Source organism: Rhizophagus irregularis, chromosome 1 (assembly GCF_026210795.1).
Source record: "Rhizophagus irregularis chromosome 1, complete sequence".
NCBI classification, from domain to species: domain Eukaryota; kingdom Fungi; phylum Glomeromycota; class Glomeromycetes; order Glomerales; family Glomeraceae; genus Rhizophagus; species Rhizophagus irregularis.
The window spans coordinates 2,513,734-2,537,501 of NC_089429.1; the positions used below are offsets into that span (position 1 = coordinate 2,513,734).

General features: G+C 25.3%; 5 protein-coding genes across 5 annotated transcripts; 1 reads left to right on the forward strand and 4 right to left on the reverse strand.

Annotated features, from left to right (window-relative positions):
* Positions 1 to 6,326: 6,326 nt before the first annotated feature.
* OCT59_000489 (uncharacterized protein) lies at positions 6,327 to 10,183 on the reverse strand (the record flags this gene model as incomplete). Its single annotated transcript, XM_066138871.1, has 9 exons — positions 6,327 to 6,561; positions 6,634 to 6,707; positions 6,777 to 6,946; positions 7,027 to 7,259; positions 7,392 to 7,488; positions 7,559 to 7,776; positions 8,125 to 9,217; positions 9,293 to 9,763; positions 9,850 to 10,183. 9 exons carry the CDS (start codon positions 10,181 to 10,183, stop codon positions 6,327 to 6,329), a joined length of 2,925 nt encoding a protein of 974 aa, XP_065988325.1.
* Positions 10,184 to 12,435: 2,252 nt separating this feature from the next.
* On the reverse strand, positions 12,436 to 13,995 carry OCT59_000490 (uncharacterized protein; the record flags this gene model as incomplete). Its single annotated transcript, XM_025326356.2, has 1 exon — positions 12,436 to 13,995. The coding sequence occupies one exon, from the start codon at positions 13,993 to 13,995 to the stop codon at positions 12,436 to 12,438; it is 1,560 nt and encodes a 519-aa protein (XP_025176407.2).
* A 763-nt stretch (positions 13,996 to 14,758) lies between these two features.
* On the forward strand, positions 14,759 to 15,894 carry OCT59_000491 (uncharacterized protein; the record flags this gene model as incomplete). Its single annotated transcript, XM_066138873.1, has 3 exons — positions 14,759 to 15,173; positions 15,334 to 15,472; positions 15,642 to 15,894. 3 exons carry the CDS (start codon positions 14,759 to 14,761, stop codon positions 15,892 to 15,894), a joined length of 807 nt encoding a protein of 268 aa, XP_065988326.1.
* A 1,186-nt stretch (positions 15,895 to 17,080) lies between these two features.
* On the reverse strand, positions 17,081 to 18,601 carry OCT59_000492 (uncharacterized protein; the record flags this gene model as incomplete). Its single annotated transcript, XM_066138874.1, has 1 exon — positions 17,081 to 18,601. One exon carries the CDS (start codon positions 18,599 to 18,601, stop codon positions 17,081 to 17,083), a length of 1,521 nt encoding a protein of 506 aa, XP_065988327.1.
* A 403-nt stretch (positions 18,602 to 19,004) lies between these two features.
* Positions 19,005 to 20,567, reverse strand: OCT59_000493 (uncharacterized protein; the record flags this gene model as incomplete). The annotated part of the gene is made up of 3 exons (XM_066138875.1): positions 19,005 to 19,351; positions 19,604 to 19,807; positions 19,943 to 20,567. 3 exons carry the CDS (start codon positions 20,565 to 20,567, stop codon positions 19,005 to 19,007), a joined length of 1,176 nt encoding a protein of 391 aa, XP_065988328.1.
* Between the last annotated feature and the right edge of the window lie 3,201 nt (positions 20,568 to 23,768).

The following is a 23,768-nucleotide window of genomic DNA, read 5'->3' on the forward strand; positions in this document are numbered from 1 at the left end:
ACTACATGTTTTATAATCACCTTATAAAAAGGTCTATTTTTTATATATCTTTTGTTACATTTATTACCTTCTCCTTATAATAATAGTGGAAACAACATAAAGATTTTTAATATGTAGCAAAGAAAAAAATTAATGTAATATAAACACTATTCACATTCACAGTTTCATTTTCTCACCCACTTTAAAATAATCCTCAGATTGTCTTAACTGTTAGTACATTATGAATAAAATTTTCAATATATCCAATATAATATCTACAATTATATATGCATTATTATGCAATACTCTTCTATTCCATTGTCCCTGCCACTGTTACATATCTTTTTCTCCTTCATTCTTTAATTAGGAATGGCTTCCAGGAATGCTATAAGTCCATCCTGAACATCTGAGCATCATGTTGTCCCTGCCACTGCTCTGCATTTGTTACATATTTTTTTTTCCTTCAATTATTTGATTAGGAGTGACTTCCAGAAATGCTATAAGCCCATCCTGATCATTAATTTTTACTTGTAAATTGAGTGCTACTATCACAATTGTAGATGCTTCAATATCTTGCAACAAATTATCATATTCATTTTTTATCTTAATGGTAAGTTTTTGCCAGACAACTTCCATAGTATAAACAAAAAGAAAATTTTTTATGTTTTACATATAAGTTAATCATCAGGAAGTACAAATCAACAGAGCAAACTTCTCCACATAAGGCTTGCCATGATATTGATACATTAACTTTGCATTTGTCACATATCTTTTTCTTCATAAAATAATCCCAAGTAGTTTTAATACATTATAAAATACCCATACTGTGATGAAGAAGATTGGGATCAAGATGTGTTTGACAAACAGAAATTTGTTTTCCAGTATCTGAAAAAAGCTGCTCACTTGGAACAGAGGTTGCAGGAATAGGGTGATTTTTGAGCAAAATCAGATAATGATGGAAATATTTTTTTTTTTTCAGCCTAACATTTACATGAGTCTACATTAATAAAATTTTCAATGTATTCACTATAATATCTACAATTATATGTACATCAGTATGACTTTGCAATACCTTATTATTCCATTGTCACTATCACTGTTACTACTTTGCATTTGTTACATATCTCTTTCTCTTTCAATTCTAAGAGATGTGATGATGAATAAGAGATAGAAAAAAGAATGTATTAATTGTAAATTTAAGATTAGGATGATTATGTTTCTAAGAATATTAGTATACATTTGAATAAGATAATGTAAAGAATGTAAAGATATATGATAAATAATAGTGAATATTAAAAGGTTAATAATAGTGATGTCATTTGTTGAAAGGAATTTTAAAACAGTATCTATAATATTTGGGCATAATTGATAAGACATATTGATAAGTTAATTATCAGAAAGTACAAATCTACAAAGTAATCTTCTCTACACAGGACTTGCCATGGTATTGATACATTGTCTTTGCCACTGCTTTGCATTTGCCACATATCTTCTTCTCCAATTCTTTAAGCTGATCATCAGAAAGTACAAATCAATAGAGCAATCAATCTTCTCCATATGTATATTATATATTACAGGCTTTCTTGCCATGGAATTTACTCAGAATAATTTCTCATAATATTTAAATATGAATGGAATCCTTTAACAATAGTATCACATTCATCATTGTATATTATACTGCTTCTTATCATTCTTTTATATTATAATCTTCCTTGTTAAAATGAGTTTTTGATGCTTCAGTATAAATTGAAGCTCTGAACATAATTTGATCTTGAGAAATATTGAATTTACTGTATTTTGAAGGTTTTTTAACACTAGACCTTGATATTAAGCAATAATTTCTTTTTGAGTAGCCAACAATTCATCTTGTAAACAAATGACTTTCATTTTTAGAGATTTAATTTGACTATTTAATTTTGTATATTCAGTACAATTAAGATTTAATTTTTGCTTAGAAAAAAAATAGTTATTATCAATATTGAACACATTTGTTAATGCTTTAATATAAGAATTTCTTTTGTTCTCTCCTTTCTTTTTCAAATATAGAAAATCCATAAAAGACAAAAAGCAACCTATGTTGTTATTATTGGAATTGGTTGAAAATCAGACAGTTTAATTACTTTTCCTTGGCAACATAATATTAAGAAACCAAAAAAAAAGTTCATGTAATTTAACTTCATTTAGATATTAAATATATATTTTAAAATATTTTTATATATAACTAATACACATCTTCTTGCATCTTGTGTAATACAATTTTGAATTTTTTAACTCATTTTATATAAAAAAATTACTCATGTAAATATATTTAGCTTATGCAATGGTAGAGTGTATTAATATTATTAAATATAATTACTCATATGAAGAAAAAAAATACTACTCATACGAAAAAATTTTACTCAGGTGAAAGTTTATTTATGGTGTTTGATATATATATATAACATAAATAATAAAAGTACCACTCCAAATACTTTTTTTGTTTGTTAAAATTAAAAAGAAAAGTCAGAAAATATTTTGAAATTATTATAAGTATGGGTAATAAAATGATTTCATGTCTCAAAATGTACATCAAACAATTCAAACATGTCATTGTAGATTTAACCTGCACCTGATTAAAATTGTGTGACGATATCATTGTAATCAACATTTGAACATTAATATAATTTATCTCATTTCTTTTTATTTTCTTTGCTTACTACAATGTCTTATTCAATGATATTTTCAGGTGAACTATGATGTCATTTAGCAATACCCATTAATATATGGGAAAATCCAATTATAATTAAATCACAATTTATTTAAATTATTTAAATGATGATGATTTGAAAAAAAAATTATAAAACAAAATTTAAATCAATTTAGTATTAATAATTATTTATTGTCTTATAATAGGAATAAAGCAAGATATCTCAATTACAAATTAACAAATATAATAATATATTTTTTTTGCTTTATTAGTGTTATTTTGATGTAATTGAAATCCTGTTAATAAATTGTAGTACATTGCATAGATTTAAAAAAAATACATGTATATAAACTTATAATCATTTTTATTTATTAGAATACAGATTATTTCCTATTAAATATTTAATGAAATTATAGAGTATTGCTTACTAAATTTTACCAGTGGTTGTTACCACTTAATTCCGGCCATTTAAAATGCCAGTTTATAATTTTTGCTAGAGTTAAAAAATACTGATTGTAAAAATTTTATAAATATGTTAACAAATATTAATTTGATGTTAATTACGACAAACTTTTAAAATTTTTATATATTATGCCTCTTTAAAGTTTATTTGAAATCTGGAAACTCCGGCTTTCTAACGGATATTTTATAAGCGGAATTTGAAATACATTAAAAAAGATTAACGAAGTAAAAAAAATGATGAATTTTTTGCCATATGTGGTATGACGGACGTAATATACTGGACACTTAAGTTGTACCTAAACTAAGAAGGGACTCTCGGGGATTGTTTCTAGGCTTCTAGGGATGCATCAATGTGAACTTTAGCCAATATCCGAGTTTTATGGTGTATTATCGAATGAACATCGATACGTCTCTTTTCATAAATACTAAGATTACCACCGGCAAATATTTATGTTTGCAGTTTAACATTGAAGTACTGCTGTACGCAATATTTATGATAAATTTATCGTTGCAAAAGCTTCAATTATATTTAGAGAGCTTAATATTAATTCTTATTTAATAACAATATATACGAATATAGTTAAATAGGCCATCATAATACTTTGTTATTATTATATTTTGATTCTTTGACGATTCATCATCATCATCGTTACAGAATTCTTTAATGATCCCTATAAGTAATTGAGACATTTCTAAAAAAGAAACAAAAATGATTAATTAAACGAGATTATAAATATCAAAATTAATAATTTAACAAAATAACTTTTTACCAGCTCAGAATTTGTTTACAAGATAAAGAAACTTTCGTATAATCCAAATTCAAAAATGTTAATTTTGAAAGTCCTGTATTAAAAAAATTTTAGATCGTATATATCAGGTCAAATATTGATAATAATAAAGGGTAATAAAGTTTACCTTCAAGTTCTTTTACACCTTTATCTGTAACACAATTATATCCAACTTTAAGATATTTTAAACTCCTAATATGGGAAAATGCAGAATTACCAATTATTCGTAAAGATTCATTTTTAATCCTTGTTTTACTTAAACTTAAGATGTGTAAATTTCTTGTAAATCTAGAAATTATAAAATTCTCATTTTTTTTTTAATAATTTAATCGGAAATTCCGATGAACCAACTTCGTAAATTATCCACTCCGATATCTGATGTTTTCTAAATCTAATAATCAGAAAAAAAAACTAATTAAATATTTAACAAATAAATATAACCGATATATATAAAGCCAATAGTGTATACTTCCTGAAAAAAAAAATTTATATAATAATATGATGACTTAAATTAAATTAAAAAAATATTTTCATACTTTATAAGGCTATCAATTTATTCAATTAATTTAGTTCCAGATAAAGATAATATGTAAAAAAAAAGAAATTAATTTTTTTTTAAATAAACAAATTTGGGAAAAAAAATTCGTTTAGTAATAAATTAATTATACCTTTTCATAGCTTCAATGTGCAAAATACCGACATCAGTAGCATTGCTTATTAAAGGCAATTCTACCAATAAGTAAAAAAAATAATTCATTTTAAATAAGCCAATAAAAAAAGCACATTCTTCTTGCCAGAAAAGTTATGCAATATATCACTTGAAGTTGATGAAATTGAGAGACTTGTACTTTAAATAATAAATTATGATATCAAAAATAATGAACATTACTAATTAATAATCACAATAACAATAAATATACCTATTGCCATCCATTTCAATCCAATCGACCAATTCCTGTAGTTTCGGGTCAAAGTTCAAATCAACAAGATTTATAATATTTTCATTACATCTTGATCACAAAGTTTCGTTCTGGAAATATTCAAAAACTCTAAACTTTGAAAACTTGAAGGATTAACTGAAACTTGAGTAGAGTGCTGTCAAGATTAAGGGAACGTATGTTCACCTGTTCATCAATGCCAAATCATTAATTATTAATTAATCTATGGTCCTGGGAATATACATTAAGAGTTTAAAATAATATTTACGCTGTCTTCCATTAAAACACCATTACAGTACGATAAGTCCATCAATCCAACGTTTTTGCGAAGGAGAAATTTGCAAATAATTTTCTCAAACGCCAATAGTCACATTTGTCTTTAATAAATTTAAATTGGTTAAATTCTCAAATCCTATAATTTCTTATTTAAAAAAAAATTATTTATATAAATCAAAATTGTATGATTAAAAACCCTTTATTAGTTAATAAAAATTAAATACCTTGTAAAGCTGGGAGAGCACGATCTTTAACCCTACAAGACGAAACTATAAAAAAACCAACAAATTTTTTAATTTAGATATCAAGGAATGAAATGCATTATATAAAATCGTTAAATTGAACCTCGTAATCCATTGATCCTGTATCGGTTAATACTTCACATTCTCTTACAGTAAGCTGACTCTCGTAACTAAAGCACGATTGAGTGTTACCGATAACTTCCAATAAAGAGTCAGTTGCTCGCGGATACAATATTCTGTAAATTACTGTGATTATAAACAATTAAATAATTAATTTCAATAATTCGATACCATTCGCAAATCGTCTAAAAGTAAGGGAATCAAATTTGTTTAAATTTATCAACTCTGCCGATTCTTAGTATATGTTTTATGACATATATGATCACGTGGTGAAGTCTGTTTGTCCGCTCGCGATACATCAATCGAAATTTTATTCTACATTGATAAAAATAAATATTTATAAAATAAATTGTGATACACTGATAAACAAGATATGAATAATAAAAAATATTTTTTCGCTCCAGACTCACAACGGTTTCCGTTTTCTAGTTTATAAAATCATTAGTATGATTTTTCGCATATCTATAAAATTACCTTTAATATAACGTTAGAAACTACAGTAAGACTTCTATATGGTCATACCCATATAGTCATATCTTACGATCTATATAATCACATAGGTGATTATAAAGAAGTTCTACAGTAACTTATTTATTTTATTTGTGTTAAGAGTCAATTAAAGTTTTAAAGAGTAAAGAAAAGGTAGAGTTTACTGAACTTAATATCATTGACAATAATTATGTACTTTAATCAGAATAATAAATAGCTATGTACTATTTTACTTTATTTATTATTTTATAATGAACTTTTTTATAATTGATTACAAACTGGTTCTACCTATAGAAAGAATAATACTCTATAATAAAACATAATATATCATTTATAATTATTCTAATTATTGTAATCTCTTCTTTATTTCTTGCATTTCTGCTAACATATTTTGTGAGGAATTCTTCATTGCTTGTATTTCTTCTAATATATCCTGTAAAGAAATTTCATTTTCAAGTGGAATATTGAGTTTTTCCATTAATTTTTTTCTCGATTCTGAAATTTTATTGGTATTCCATTCACCCTTATCAATCATTTCTTTAACTTTTTTACGAGTCTCATTAATATTAGCACAATAATATCTTTAAATAAATTTGTGTTAATAAATAGGTTAAATTATTTAAAAAGTAAAATAAATAATATATTTTACATACATCATTTCAGGAAACCAGTCATTCCAACGTCTTTGAAATGGTAATAGGTAAAATAACTCAACTTCAGCCAAAAACTAAATAGATAAAATTATGGCAGTTTTAAGAAAAATTTTATATTAAGTTGTTATTAAATTAAATAATACCTCTGCTCTTGTTATCAAAAATGAGTCATCGCGATCTTTTGTTGCCTCACTAAATAGTGCGATAAATACATTCAGAATATAAATAGCCATAAAGAATGCGAACAAAATCATTAATATCATAAGTGTAGGATTTTCTTCATATGTCCAATTAGAAAAGGAACTTGTATCGCCTATATATTTAAACAAGTTTAAAAGGTTAATAAAGTTAATTAAATTGTTAATAATAGATACTTTCATTATAAATTCATACCTGTGAGTAATAAACACGTTGCAAAAAATGAAGTAGCGAAGGTTGTAAACATGTTTGTGTTCTCATCGGGTTTTTGTAAAATAAATAAATTGGAATTAACGCTAGTATTATTTACAAATACTTGATAATTAGGGGACAAATTCCAAGGATTATTAGGGTCATCATTAACTATACGTTCATCTAAGGGATAATTCATTTTTGGTGATAATATAGTATAAAATGCATATGAAAAACTTATTAAAATAACCATTATAAAGTTTGTGAAGAAAAACATGACCCGCTTTGCAATTCTAATAACGATTGCATAATATGTTTCATAATATTTAAATACCCTAAAAAATGACATAATTTTTAAATTTAAGAACAGGCATGAAAAAGTTATATATGGAAGTATCTGGTCATGATCATTTCCTTGAAGCCACAAAATTGAAGTGCAAATGGAAAATACGTATACAAATAAATCTAAATAATGATAAATATTTAGTTAGTACTTTCTCGAGTTTCATTCTCTAAAATGATTATAATTTTATACCATATATTTTCCCAATATCACGAATCCATTTAATAGGATTATAAATAAATTGACGAACTTCAAAACTTAGATAAATAAATCCAAATAAAGTTGAAATTTTCAAAAGTTCTTTTTGAATACCTACATATTCTTGTTGTGAAATTCTGGCAGCTACATTAAAACATACAAGTAAAATTAAATATCCACTCCAAATAAATATATAATAACGTTTTCCATATCTATTCCATTTAAAATTGAGTAATGCTTCTCCACTCCATGTTTTATAAATATCACTATTTATTGTTTCAATAAATGGACTGGACTGAGGCCAAAATAATTCTGAAAACCAATTGTAATCTTTTGGATAGTTTACAAAGTTAATATATGGAGTTGTGAAAATAAATGATGGTATTTTTTCAGTTGCAACATTATTAAAATCAAAATTGATAAAACTTATTATTCTATAAAGAATTACTAAAATTAATCCTGAAATAATTGTTATTAAATGTATTGGAATAAATATTAAAAATAGAATTAGACGTTGTATTAGGTTCACTAGACAAAATGATTTCCAAAAATATATCAACAATTCATAGAATATTTTAACTTGAAAATCTTTTTGAGGAAATTGAAAAGAGGAAAGATGTAAACTGTTTACTATATTATAAGAGGGTGAATCTACGATAATTGCTGTTTCCAGTGAGTATCTTAATATATATTCTGGGTAATATTTATCCAGTAATGGCAAGTTAGAATTAATGATACTTAAAAATATTATGTTATTAAAATCTTCTTCAAAACGATTTATACATTTTTTGTAAATGTCTTCTATTAATTCTAACTTATGTTCGTTAATTGCAAATTTTAATAATACTACACCATATTTTAAGAGTCTTGACTTATTATCTTTTACATCTAAAATCCATTCAACATTATATTTAAAACTGTCATGATTTGGTAAAGGCAAAGTAGGTTTTGAAAATATTTGTAATAGTTTTGTATTATCTTTACTGCTTGAATTGAGAATTATATAATAATAATAGCTTAAAGAAATGGATTTATCATTCTCATTAAAATAGAAAATTAAAGGACCGATACTTGTTAATATGATGATGTCATCATTAATTAACTTAAATCCAAGTAATGATAAGCCCACTGTTAACTCTACAAACTTTACACCTCTCGTGCAAATTGAAACATTATTTTTAAAAACATGTAGTTCAATTTTATAATCCTTACAAGTAATTCTCCATTCAATCGAATTTTGACTCGAATTTAGTTCATATTTACTATTATAATTTGTTATAGCTTCTTGAAATAATTCACGTACAGTATCCATATATGAATCAAGTAAAAGAATATGTAAGTGATCATACATCTTACTCATTTCCTCATTGGTCTTAAAGTCATTATCATATTCCTCATTGGTCATCATTTTTTCCAAATCAATTTTCCAAACATTTCCATCTATAAATCCAAATACGTGTTTACTTGTAGCTTGAATGATACTTGGATAAGATTCTTTTGGCAATAAGTCATTCTGTTTTAAGTGGCATAAACACTTTTTCCAATAATTCTTCATAATGGAATCCGAAAATCCATTGCTTGTTATATTAATGAATAAAGGAAATAATAGAGAACATAAAGTAGGATATTTGTCAAGCATACTTAGTTGAATATCTAAAAAAAAAGGATGTTGTTAGTAAAGTTTAATAATATAATACGGCGATGTTAACCTTTAAAAAAACAAATTACCATTATTTAAATTCAAGGAAGCAACTGGAATTTTTAATTCAACTGAATAAATACTAATTTTATCCTTGATTCTCGTACAAATAAACTTCTTATTGCCAATAATCCGGATATTTTTTCTGATATTTTCGTCGATATTTTCGTCAATCACCAATATTTTTGTACTCTTACAAATATCAGAATACCATATTGTATTAAGATTCCATTTATAAATAGATTTATTTGAAAATAAATAACATACATTCTGGTATGATATGCTAATCAACCTAAAATCTTCAAAATATGTAGATATTGGAAGCGTTTCTATGAAACTCCATTCGTTATTTTTAGTTTGCATGGAATAAAATAAAAATTTTTTATATTCATCATTGTATAATATAAGAACACCTTTTAAGTTAAAGGTACAATAATCGTAACTTTTACGATTACCCCAATTTAATTTGATTTTTTGATCATTATTCATATCGTATATTTCTAATAAAATATGATTAAATAAATCAGTATTAATTGCCGTAGTTATCTTTTAAAATTTTTAAGAATGATAGATAATTATAACTTACTTAAAGTTCTATTTTTACTGATATACACAATTTCTTTATTATTAGAAACACACATCGAATGTAAGTCAAAATTATCTTCTTCACTTATGTCATTTAATTTAACCGTTTTTTCTAATTTAAGTGGGCCCTCATCAATATCTTTAATATTCCAACCGACAATCGAATGGTCTTCATGACTATAGGTAACGAGATAAATTTCATTTGGCGAAACTTCTATCTTTGTAATAGGTTTACCGCTATGTGGTTTACCTATCTTCGTAACAGGATTGTCGCTATGTGGTTTATCGTTATCAATATTATCGATTTCTAAGGCAATTTCATCCATTTGACTCATGGAATAATAAGGAATTTTATTTTGTAAAAAAAAGTAGCTAATCTTAATCGAATGATTAACGTTCTTAAAGCAACCACCTGCTATAGTTTATTTAATATAAGCTAAAGTGATACAAAGATTTATTGTTGGGGAAAGCAAACTGGGAAATTGTGCGTTATTTGATATGATAATCATTCTGGCGTAATAAATTTGGCATATAATGCAATAATTATTATGTCGTACTAAAAAAAAGCGAACTAATTACATTTGAATCTTCCTTTTGTAAATAGTTGGGTCACATTATCGTTTTGAGATACTATTGAACTACAGGAAATTTATTCGGATGAGGGAAGTTAATCGAGTAATTGATCGTCGATCGGCGTGTTTTGCTTATAATTATCAAGTGTCAGTGTTAAAAAAATATAATGAAAATAAAACTATAAAAGTAGTTTAGAGGTTATACCACATAACGCCTAATTCTAATTACTATCTAATCAAGCAAGATATGTATGATTATGATAATATAAGACATACACTAAGTTGTGACTCATTTTGACCAAGCTCGGTTATAATATTTTTGGAAAATTATTACTTTTTTTATACTCTCATTGACTGGCATTTAAAAAAAAAAAAAAATTTAATTACAAATTATTCATGTAGGAGGTTCCTTATTTTAACGGTGATAACGCTATTGACTGAAAATACATAATTAATACGTAATTAAATCCGCAAAGAAATTCCATACACAGTACTGTCTTAAAATCTTCGATTTATTTATTTCAACAAATTATTATTATTTATCAATAATAATGATTCTTATATTATAAAAAATAAAAAATAAAAAAAATATTTTTTTTGTCAAAGTAAATCCGTTGCTCTTTTTTTTTAAAAAAAATTATCTGTTACCAGAATAAAACTCAGAAATTATTTCTGTTCCTTCTTTTTTTACTTTTAATGTATTTTCTTGTATTTTAAAAATGGTAAAAATATAACATGTGAGTTATGATCGATAAGCATATGAACTATGGGATATCGCTCAATAATAATATTTGTTTGTTTAACAAAAAAAAAAATAGTAATAATACAAAAAAATGCAATATGCCAATATGCGATATAAAGTACGCCGACCATTTAACAATGCATAACATTTTGATTGATTTTCAAAAAAGGGAATTCTAATGGTGACTGCACATCGAAGATCATATTTTTGTAGAGTAAATACTTACTACCTTTTATTCGGAGTTAGACATAAAATTTTACCTTAAAATAATAAATATGTAAAAAAACAAACATGGTTAGATATTAAACGTACTAAAATTTTGAGAATTTAATTTTAAAAGATTGTTTACATCTTTTTGATTTAAACTTACAGTATTTGTAAATTTATATAATGACATTGTTTGTTTCAGTCAAAAAAAAAAAAAGTTTTCCGAAGGCTGCGATGACAAATAAGCTAGAATAGTGATCTAGATAAAAATATTACTAGACAGGAGAAATCTAGACCGGTCTACACTATTCGTCACCTATTATTCATCACTATCCTTGTGAAAGAAAATTTAACCAATAGAAATCAATCACGTGAACACATTTATCGCTTTCTTAAATATATACAAATTTGTTCAAAAAATTAAGAACAAAGACAATTCTTCTGAGAGCTGCGCCACACCTTGACTATGCCGGATAATTTTCATAATAACAATGAAATATCACAAAGGGGATAGACACTTCAAAGCATAGAAGACCAAACGCCGAAAAATCGTGAATTTTTTTTTTTTTTTTTTTTTTTTTTTTTTTTTTTGATAAACGTATTTTATTGACTTTATTAGTAATTATAACGCATCATAATACATAATAAATTTTAAAACAAAAATACATTGAAATTTAACAACATAAAGCTATTAAATCTCTTCATATCAAAGCCAAGGAATTAGTTAACCAAGGCATGATTTTACATAACCAAAGATATTATAATACTACGAGTAAAATTATGTATTGACTAAATTACTAATTATTCTGTTCCCTAATCTATTTCTATCTGATTTTCCTAAACTAAATACGTCGTTTTTCACATTTTCTTCTAAATCTATTTTTGTAAGTTTTTTAATTTTTTTCTTGTTTTTTCGGTTTTCTATATTTTCTAAAATACTTTCCTCTATCATTTCATCTAATTCCTCTTCCCGCTTCTTCCTTTTTAGATCTTAAAAAATTACAATTAAATATATGGGTAGTAAGATGTGATGAAACGGTTGAAATTGAAAAACAAATGGGTATTTTTAAAGATAGTTATCAAAGATTTCTCTCAAGATATTTTTCTCCGCGCTATTTGTACATATATTTATCCAATTATCGTTAATAATACCTCTAGTCACTTCTCGCAACAAGTTTTCTGTCGTCATCAATTTTGATCTTGTTGATGCTATGTCAAATAAGTTTCTTTCAAATTCTTTGACAAGGTTCTCGTCTTTATCCGTTACCATTACACTAGAAATCACCTCCGATACAGATTCCTTAAATAATACGTATTCTGAATTATTAACGTCATTCTTCGTACAAATCCAAATATGATCCCATGTTTCATCTTCGATCATACAACGAGGACATTTTATGCTCTTAATACCCCACACTTTTCTATTCCATAATATTTCATATGTCGGTAAAATCTTAAAAAAATTTTTAACTCTAAAGGTTCTAATCGAAGCATCAACTCTACTTGTTATATTTCTGGGTGTTGATATTTCATTGTTAATAAGCCTAAATGATTTTTTCCAATCAATAGTCACATTTGCTCCGTTACTATTAATAAAGCAATCTTTTACGTAGTCTAATAATATCACATCTATTCGGTTGATATTATTACTTATTTTTTTGAACCAGTGCCTATATGCTCCTTCTATAGGTTTATTATTCCATCTTAAAACATATTCATCAATAAGAATATTATTAATTTTCAACACCACCTCCGGAATACTAGTTTTACCTTTTATCAATTCACGTTTAAGTGCTGGTAATTTAAACTCCTGCGTCGCTACTTGTATATGTTCCATCTCATTAACTACTTTTAATTTTATATTCTTTAATTCTAATATTTCGTTAACGCAAATTAAATATATGTAATTAGGATCATCCAAATCTCTCCTTATACTTCCCACTTTACTATACTTATACAACCACGCTACTATACCTAAATCTGTTTGTAAATCTATTATAATATTACATGGTAAAATTATTATAGCTACAATCAATGCAATAATATAAATTTTGCGCTCATATCTAATATTTTTAACTCTTCCTTCAACACAAAATTTCTCAATATTACTTTTTTTTGGAAAAATTTCTATGGCAAAAAAACCATCTAAACTAACATCTGAACCTTTTTGTATTACACCACCTATTTGCAATATGATTTCTTTATCAATAAAATTTCGTAAATTAACCGTTATAAAGTTATTTAATATATTATATATCCCTTCCTTTTCTATCATATAATCTAGCCACCTTCGTGAGTTGTGTACCATTTCATCAATATCACTATCTATCGCCATTTCATCTATATTTTCACTCTTTAAATTACTTAAATTGTCTTCAATAACGATGTCGTTCCTTTTAATGATATTTTCTAAAGTCATATACGGTTTAATATATCTTTCGCCACCCTCTGCCTCTTTTTCCCATCTACTCTTTATCATTACCGCTACTTCTTTTTCAATATAAATCAAGCATTTAACACTTGCGCTTCTTCTTCTACTAATATTTCTTGCACAGCCTTTACAATCAATCAAAAATGGTGAATTAGTATTCTCATTACTATTCTGCAAACTACTACACTCTACCATATGTCGACCTATTTCATCATAATTTTTGTGTTTTGCCTTTTTACTTCTAATACTATATAATGTTTCACTATTTTTATTCCACGTAATAATTTCTTTGTTACTTTCTTTAAAAAATCGCGAATATTATCATTTAGGGATTAGCATGTATTCAATTTCGAGATATGTTACAGATGATAAGCAGAAGATCGATTATCTGTTATATTGAAATCTGTGTCAAGGTTGACGGCGCATATGCTGTGCCACAGTCCACAGATCTATCAACTTTTTAATTTGTTTATTGTTTACCGTTTGCGATAATTTTAAAATAGTCGTTTTTTTTCTAAGATGTGAAGAGATATTTATCAGTGCAACACGATAATCTAATTGGATGTGTGACGCGATCAGGAGCTGTGGCGCAGTGCATGCGCCGTCAACCTGACAGATTTCAGACATGCATTATAGAGGAGGATATAAATAAAAGCTTAAATAAAGCCAGTAATGATAGCATATTTAATAGCAAAATCATCCCATTAATTTCTTTGAATGTTACATTAAACGAACAAATGATTTGGATTACAAAAGTGGATAAGAAGAATAGAATGAAAAAGACGCAGTAACACGTGTGTTAGGTGAAGTACAGGAGATTAGGAGAATTGAATACAAATTTGATAACAAATATAGAGCTTTCATCAAGGTCACGTTAATTGTAATTAAATAGGACATTTTGCAAAATTATGTCGAAATAGACCATCGGGAGGAAATAATTTTAGAAGTTTCAAAAGATATGATTACTCAGATCAAAAAAGAGGAAATCAACGTTATTATGATAGAGAATACGGAGAAGATAAAGGAAATTCTAGAGAAGATCGAGGAAAACAAGGTCCAAATGTTAAATTTTTTCGAGGCGAAAGAAGTCAGAATCAACGAAATGAACAAAACAACAATGGATTATCAAAGTAGAGACCGATATGAACATGATAGATGTAACAATGGGAGGCGAGGGTTTAATAACTTTAAAGTTATTCAATTGATAAAAAACATAAATAATAGGAAGGAAGAAGAGAAAGGAGACGAGGGGAAAGTAGGAGGAGTCAAGAAAAAGAGGAAACAATTAGATACAAACGATAATAATAATAATCTAGAAAGAAACAATAGTAGTAACAACAATAAAAAATTAAAAAAAAGAAAAAAAGGAAAAGGTAAAGAATAAAAATATTAACATAAATAAAATAGCGACATATAACGTTCAGGGTTTAGGTAAAGAGATAAAGAAATGATTATTAAAAGAAGGAAAATAGGATTTAATTGGTTAAGCGAATCAAAATTAAAAAAAAGAGCCAGCGAAATTTTATTTTTCAGATTTTAAAGATTATCAAGCGTTCAATTCGTGCAATGATAAAGCTAAAGAAGGAGTTACGATTTTAGTTAATAGGAAACATTTAGCAAATCATGTGACTAATATCGAATATATAGATGTTATAATTAAAATTGATCTTATGTTAAGAAAAATGTTAGATGTATGGAAAGCAGAATAGAATAATTAATTGGTTAGTTAAAAATAAATTTGTTGATCCAGCTTTTATCAAATACGGAGAAATAACAGATGATATGATTACATGGAAATCTGGAGGAAATCAAGGTCGAATAGATTAAATATGGGTTAATAGCGACATAGAAGATATAATTGAAGACTATTTGGATCATAATTTTGGATATAATGTAGAATTTGATTATAAATTAATAAAAGTATATTTACTAGATCAAACAGATCAAGCATTTACTTGGAGCGGTTATCAAAAAACGAAAGGAGGAGAGGTAAATGATAGAAAGAAAGTAGTAGAAAAATGGGAGGAATTTGAAAATATCATAACAGAGGAATGGATTAATAGACTAGAAATGGATTACAGTAACGTGGAATAAGTATGGTCGAATATAAAGGAAATATTTAAAGAAGGAGAGAAAATCTTGCCTAAAAAGGAAATTAAGAAAATGGCCGGATTAGGAGGTTGTCTAAAGCAGGCAAATCACGTGACTTCGAAAAAAATTGTTTCATAAAATAAAACTTTTTACCATATATTCAACCATTCTAAACACACATTCTAAATGCATTTTTGCCTGCTCTGCAAGTTTACTTAGAGCGCAGAGTAGGGTTTTGAATGCTGTTTTTGATTTATTTGACTTTTTCAATTTCGTTATCCATTTTTAGATATGATCGGCAAAGTTTCGTTCATTCATATGTAAAGTCGAAAACAATATTCATAATCCACTTTTTTTCCTTAAGTAAACTTGCAAAGCAGATAAAAATACGCTTATATTATGATTTTAAAGTTTATATTAATCTTTCTTTATAAAAAATTAATCTAATTAAAATTACACCGAATCACGTGATTTGCCCCCGCTTTAGACGACCTCCGGATTAGGAAATAAAAATTCGATAATGAAAAATAAAGAAATAAAAATTTTACAAGCGGTGCATAATAAACTCACAAATATAATAAAAGATTTTTAATGAATGATATAATTTGCAGGCTGGGTGGGTGTTATTGCTTTAATAGTGTTATTTTGAAGTAATTAAAATCCTGTCGATAAATTGTACATTGCATACATTTTTTTAAAAAAAAGACATTTTTATTTATTAGAATATATTTCCTATTAAATACTTTAATCTTACTAAATCTTATTAATTCCGGCCATTTAAAATGTCAGTTTATAATTTTTGCTAGAGTTAAAAAATACTGATTGAAAAAAATTTATAAATATGTTAACAAATATTAATTTGATGTTAACTATGAATAACTTTTAAATTTTTTATCAAAAAAATTGAAGTGAAAAATTAAAAAATCAAAATTTTGCTGAAAAACAGCATTTTTGATGACCTTAGATAAATCTCTTCTTCTTGTAAATTTACATATAAAGTAACTTTTGAATATGTGTAGTTAATTATTTAATTTAATATTAATCTTATAAAATTTTAAAAAAAATTGGAATGGTGAAAATTACCAGTAGTGACAATCATCATTCGACATTTTCAAATATATAATCATCAAATATTTTAAATACTATCTATCATCATTATAACAAATGTTGGTACATAATAACATAATATTCATATTTTAAAATCCATATTTACTACATTTACAAAAGATACACATTTAAGATTTTTAATTACTCCATTATTTTTATATTTATTAATCAATTTTTTATATTTTTTTTCTCCTAAAATACAATCAAGTGTAAGTATGGAAAGTGCAGGTCGGCCTCTCCATTTTTCTAAAAATTCTTCCAAGGTTTCCAAAGAAAATTTAACATGACAAATAAATCTGATTTCTCTTAAGCTAGTTGGTGCTGATCTAATTAATATTTTTAATAACTCTTTTCCATTTTCTAAAAGTTGTTTTTCTTCAGGTCTTGCATCACTTTGTACATATATAACCAATAATAATGACTTCAAATTTTGACAAATTTTTAATAATTTTTCAAATTCATTAAAATGCTGTTTTAATGGTGGAAATATAAGAGTCAAATATTCAATTGAAAGACATCTTTCATAAACTTTACGAATAAAAATGAGGGAATTATCATAAAAATTCCTTACATGGCGATCAATCATATAGATAGGCCTTAACCAAATTTTCTTTAGATGCCCTCCGCTATTTTCAATTATAATATAAGCTGCTTTTAATTCGTAATAATCTATTTCAAAGATCTCAAGATCACGATAAACTAACATTTTTAATCGTTCTTCACTGAAATCACTGAAATCTTCACTGAAATAATAAAAACTAACACTCAATATTTTTAGTTTATAAAATTTCGGGAGTATTTCGTGCTTTGTGGGACTCCTGTATTTGAAGTCTAATTTTAAGTGGTTGATAGTATCTACCTTATTTCCTATTGCAAGAACAATCTCCTCGTAAGGATCTCTGCCTGGTCTAGAATTATGTAAATTAAGATCATCTTTCCATTCAAAATACTTTAAATTTTTCTGAACTCTAATTAATTTAGCAATCCCATGATGATTATCTGAGTATACACCAAAATTATCAATGATGAGTCTCTGTATATATTGACATAGCCATGCCAAACCATAAAAATATGAAGAAGCTATTGATGTGTCGCATTTTAATTCACAAAGTGATTCAAAACGAAGCTTAGCCTCTGGAAAATAAAATATTTGATGTTTAATTGTACCTATTGTACTCATGTTCAAATACTTTAATTCTTGGAATTTTTTCATAAAGAGGCCATAAAATTCTTGTTGTAAAATAAAATTATCATAAGCTAAAGATGATCCAATAGAAGCTATAATGTTTATAGTATGAACATCAATGCTTCTACAAAAAGATAAATAATCAAACAAAAGTAGTTTGCATGAAACTGTCGGTAATTGAATTCCTTGTCTCGTTAGAGATTCTTTAATATCATCAGACAGATAAGAAACAATAATTGTAAACAAATAATTTTTATTATAATAATTAATATCATAGCACCAAGGATTCCTCCATAAAATTGGAATTACAGTTTCACACCAAAGTCTATTGACCATTAGACATGAAAAAAGAGATATCGAATCATCTTGTAATTCTTCAAATATTAAGAAAAGAATATCTTTATTGAGTTTTGACATTTTTATCCAAAAATAATTGAAATTTTTTTTAAGAAGGTAACTTTAGATAACTTTAGATATTTTTTACAAAATGGTTTAAACATTTTTTTTTTTTAAAAAAAAAAGGAAAATAAATACCGGAATCAAATTCCGATGGACAAATTAAATTTGTTCTGTGCGACCATAATGATGATCAAATGATGTTTCACATGACAGACCAAACATTACGCCTCTTACAATATGATTTATTAATATAAATTTTTTAATTTGTTCCTTTTTTTTATTAATAATAAAGTTATATTACAATAAAAGCGTTCAAGAAAGAAAAAAAAATATTTTTATCGATATAAACCAATATTTATAATAAAAACTATTTCAAACACAGTCAATATCTATAGATTTCTCGGTGACTGCAAGTTCATAATTAATATAATCCGTTTATAAAATTATAATCATTAATACATAAACCACGATAATTTTTAACTTGAATACCATAAAATTTAAATTCTTCTACTTCATCTTTTGATTCAAACAGATTATTCATGTCATTATTATAGTAAAATTCATCTATAGCTAAATATTTGACCCTTTTTTCTTTCATAATGTATTTCTTAATACAAGGTAAAATATCTTCACTTCGATTCATCAGATTTCTGATTAATAATTTCTTAATAAAAATATTTTGTGAATTTTTTAAAAATATTTCCAAATCATTTATATTTAATTTAAGTTCTAATCTTAAATATTTTAATTTATTAGGAAGTATTTGACCTAAATTTTGTAATATAATTGAATCAATTTTATGATTAAGTCAATAGAAAATAATAGAAAGATAATTAAGATTTTGTTGAACATTTTTAATTAAATTAAGTACTGAATAAATATTTTGATTATTAAATCTAGATATTCCAAATATTTCTAAAAATTTGATCTTAACACAATAAATTTTAACTAATTTAAATAATTTTCTCTTATGTTTATTATTTCTTGATAATCCAAATCCAATATTTTCTAAGTAATTACCAGTCTTTTGTAATAATAATTTAAATGTTTCAATTTGTAATGTAGAATAATTATCTATAAATAAAGATTTTAATTTAAATGGTTTAGTTAAATTAATAATTTGTTGAATAAAAGTAGAATTTAAAGGATAACAATTAATAATATGAATAGATTCTAAAACATTTTGTTGTTCAAATGCTTCATTAAAATTAATTTTTAAACTCTCTAAATTAATTTCATGAAATATAATTGTTTTTAAAGTATTTAAACAATTAAAAATATTTAAATTTTTTAAATATTTTTTATAATTAAAACAAATTTTTTTGAGATTTTGTTGTGAATTAATCAGTTTGGATATACTTTCTTCAATAAATGATGATGATAAATTATTATCACAATAATCACCTAAATAAATATTTAAGTTTTTAATATTGCAAACGAAATTTGGTTTTTGTAGGATTAATTGAAGGGTAGAATTAAAACAATCACTACCTATATACTTAAAAGTACAGAAAATTTCGAAATCAAAAGTATATAAATTAACTTCATTTTCAATAAATATTTTGATTAATGATAAGAAAATAAATCCAAAATTATTGTCAAAGTTTGAAACCATTTTATTTGTAGACCATGTTTCAATAGAATTTCTATTACATACTTCATATGTATTTAAATGTTGAATAAAATTTGGATAATTAAATAATGTATTCATTGAAGGAAATAATAATTCTGTAATAATTCCATATTCATTTAATTTTGTTTTGTCATCTTCATTTAATTTAGAAAAATAAATTTCAATGAAGTGATAATTTTTGGGATATTTCTTTGAAAATGGATTTTCCCATAATAATGGAATTGTTATACGACACCATAATCTATTAACTAAAATACATGAATGTAATGTTGAAAAGTCATTTCGAAAATATTGTAAAATTTCATTTGTTAATTCAGGAAGATCTCCTGAAAATATTTTTGAACATGTCATATTGAAAAGAGGAAAAAGGGGGAGAGTGTTACGTTTTAAAATTTTCAAACAAAATTATATAATTTTTCTTCGGAGTTAGTTATTCCGATATAGATCAAGCTGTTGTAAATCAAACAACTTTGTCCACCACAAAATTTTTTCACTACCACGTGATCTATATTTTTGGCCTATCAGTATCAGAATTATATGATCTACTCAGCTTTTTATTCTGCTTCGTTTTTTTCTTTAAACTTCAGTTACTCCTCAAAAGTTAACTATCAGTTGAGAAAAAAATATAATGTTCTTATCATAATAATAATTTTATTTTTTAAAACAAAGAAAATATTGTATAATAGTTTATCTGTATTTCCATATTTGTTTTGGCGGAAAATTCTGTAAGTAATTATTTGTACAGTATATCTAATATGCTAATACGTTACATATTTTATACTCAGGAACGTTATTTTTTTATATTTTTAAACTGATAGGTTATAATGAATTCAAACACTCTTGTAGCTAACAACAACAGTATTGCCCCTAGTATATATTAAATTATTTAAATTACAAGCTAAGAAACTTAGTGTTTAAATAATTACAAATAACTGAAAATATTCTATATTGCTTGTTTCAATATATTTTTTTTGTCGCATTATACATGTTAAAAATAATTAATCCTATGCTGGGCGTAGATTATATTTGCGAATTTGTACTGTACACATAAAACACGCGCACTTCTTAAAAATTCAAACTTTTACATTCATTTATTATGTTTTTGATTGTAAAGCAATACATGAGAAAGAGCCGACCGGCCAAGTAAAAATGAATAAAACTAATGAACGGTAACCGTTGGTAAGTCTGGAGCGAAAAGAAAATTATTAGCCTAAACACGGATAAATTTAATAACACGGGTAAATTTAAACACGGATAAATTTAATTAAACATGGATAAATTTAATTGAATACTATAACAATCATCACAGGAAGGCTATTTACAAACCCAACACAGATTTTCTGACTTGTTTCTAGTAAAAAGACTTCAAGTTCAGAGTATACAGTGTGTTAAAGAGTCTGGAATAAAATCCATATAATTAAAAAAAAAATCGGTTAAAACTTAAAATAGTTGAATTGTGTAACATGAAACGCCTGATTTATTTATTACATCATGCCTAGTGGATTATTAAGTGTAGGGCGCAGTATTATATTTAGATACTAGAAATTTTTGGTTTGATTATAAAATGAACGTCCAGGCATATGACATTAAACTATACCATATTGTCCGATTTATTGGATTACAGTTCTTGTAATCATAATTTTATTTTATTTTTTTATTTATTTGTTTATTTCAGAAAGAGTAACAGGGTATGTAATAATGTAAATCATGTAAACCACAGGTACAAAGGAATTGTAGATCAGATAATACGGAATTGCGTAGAATTGCGTAATGAACTAATGATGATCATTGGGCAATGACATGACATCAGAATTTAGGAATTTAAGAATTTAAGAATTAGGATTTACAATGAGATTTTTATATTGGATTTAGAAGTAGAAAAGTGAAGATAATGAAAAAAGAAATTAATTATAATTGAACGGAATAAGATTAATCTAATTTATCCAAAAGGAGTAATATTGGATATAGAACTACACGGGAACTCAGAATTTATAAAAAGAGTGGATTTTGGAATTAAGATAAGGCGTAGTATTTGAAAAGTATATGGGGAAATAATCGATAAATATTAGTAAGTGTGAAAACTATGAATATTTTAATAATGATTTTGTTGTTTGGGTATAATCTTGTTAATGAATTTCCGTGAGATGAAATACAAAGTTTAAGGATATTTAGGATTTTTGGAATTATATTGATGAATTATATGAAAGATATAATATGTGAAATATGGATACATAGGGGAAATTATCGAAGTTCGAAACTGTAAATTATGAATAATGGAAATTTATTAATGATAAAGGGTTTTGGGATTAAGAAATATTAATTTTTATTAGATTATTTTAGTTTATTCTATATTTATTTAGAACCAAGCGTGAACTCGGGATAATTTTAGATATTTTGTATAATTTGTTATTATGAATAAAGACAACAATGTTCAATGACGTGCGTAAACATGGGCGCGTCATTACACCAATAAAAGACTCAATTTTTTAACAAATTTTTATTTGATTTTTTTCTATTGATTTTTTCTATCGAAAAAAAATAATAATTTTGATATTTTTTATAATCATATATTTTTTCAGAAAACTATGCACTCTTTAGAAATTAGAATTATGAGGCTTGATGGCTTGTAGATAGATGTTTTACAATTTATTCGTAATAAACAAATATTTTTTTTTTTGTTATTCTAAAATATTGATTTTTTTGTGTTTACCCAATAAAATTGCTCTAAAATTATGCCACATGATGAACTAAAGTTAATTATGAAATTTTAACATTAAAAAATATTAATAGGAAAATGCATTGATTTTATCCAAATACCGTAGTATTTATTTGTTTATTTGTTATGTAAATTGATACAAAATTTTAATTTCCCGATGTATGATCAGATGATACAAATTTTTGTTCTTAAAAACAAAACCCATGTGGTTGGGTCAAATTAACGTAAATTTTTATGAGAACTGATGTTTTATTTTACATTTTGGGAAAAAAATTGAGAAAAATGAATTTAAAACTTTGAACTTTATTTTTCAATTATATAGGAACGAAAGGTTGAGTTATTTTAACAAGTTAGTCAAATTAATATTTTTTTGTTATACTATTTTGGATTATGTTCATTGTAATAAAAAAATTTTTTTAATAACAGGTAATAAATTACATTATTTTTTTATATAAACGTGGTATTATGCACTAGGGGTGCAGACTTTTTCCTTTTTTATCTACGTTATTCATTAACTGTTAAGTCAATGAAAGGTTGACATAGCTCGATATTATATAAATTATTATAAAATTTCTCTGTGAGCATCTGCAGTGACGTTATTGACGTAACTTTGTTACGGAAGTTACGCCGGTAAAGCTTGCACCTCTAGTATGCACCCTAAAGTTTTTATTTGAAAATGCATGTATAAACGTATAGTAAATACTCTGATCTACAAGTATAATAAATATATAGAAATTTCTTGCAGCACTCGCTCGTTTTTTTCAATTATTTTATTGAATAAATAAAAAATTCATTTTTTTTAAAAAAATGAAAAATCTTTTTTTAAAAAAAAAGCA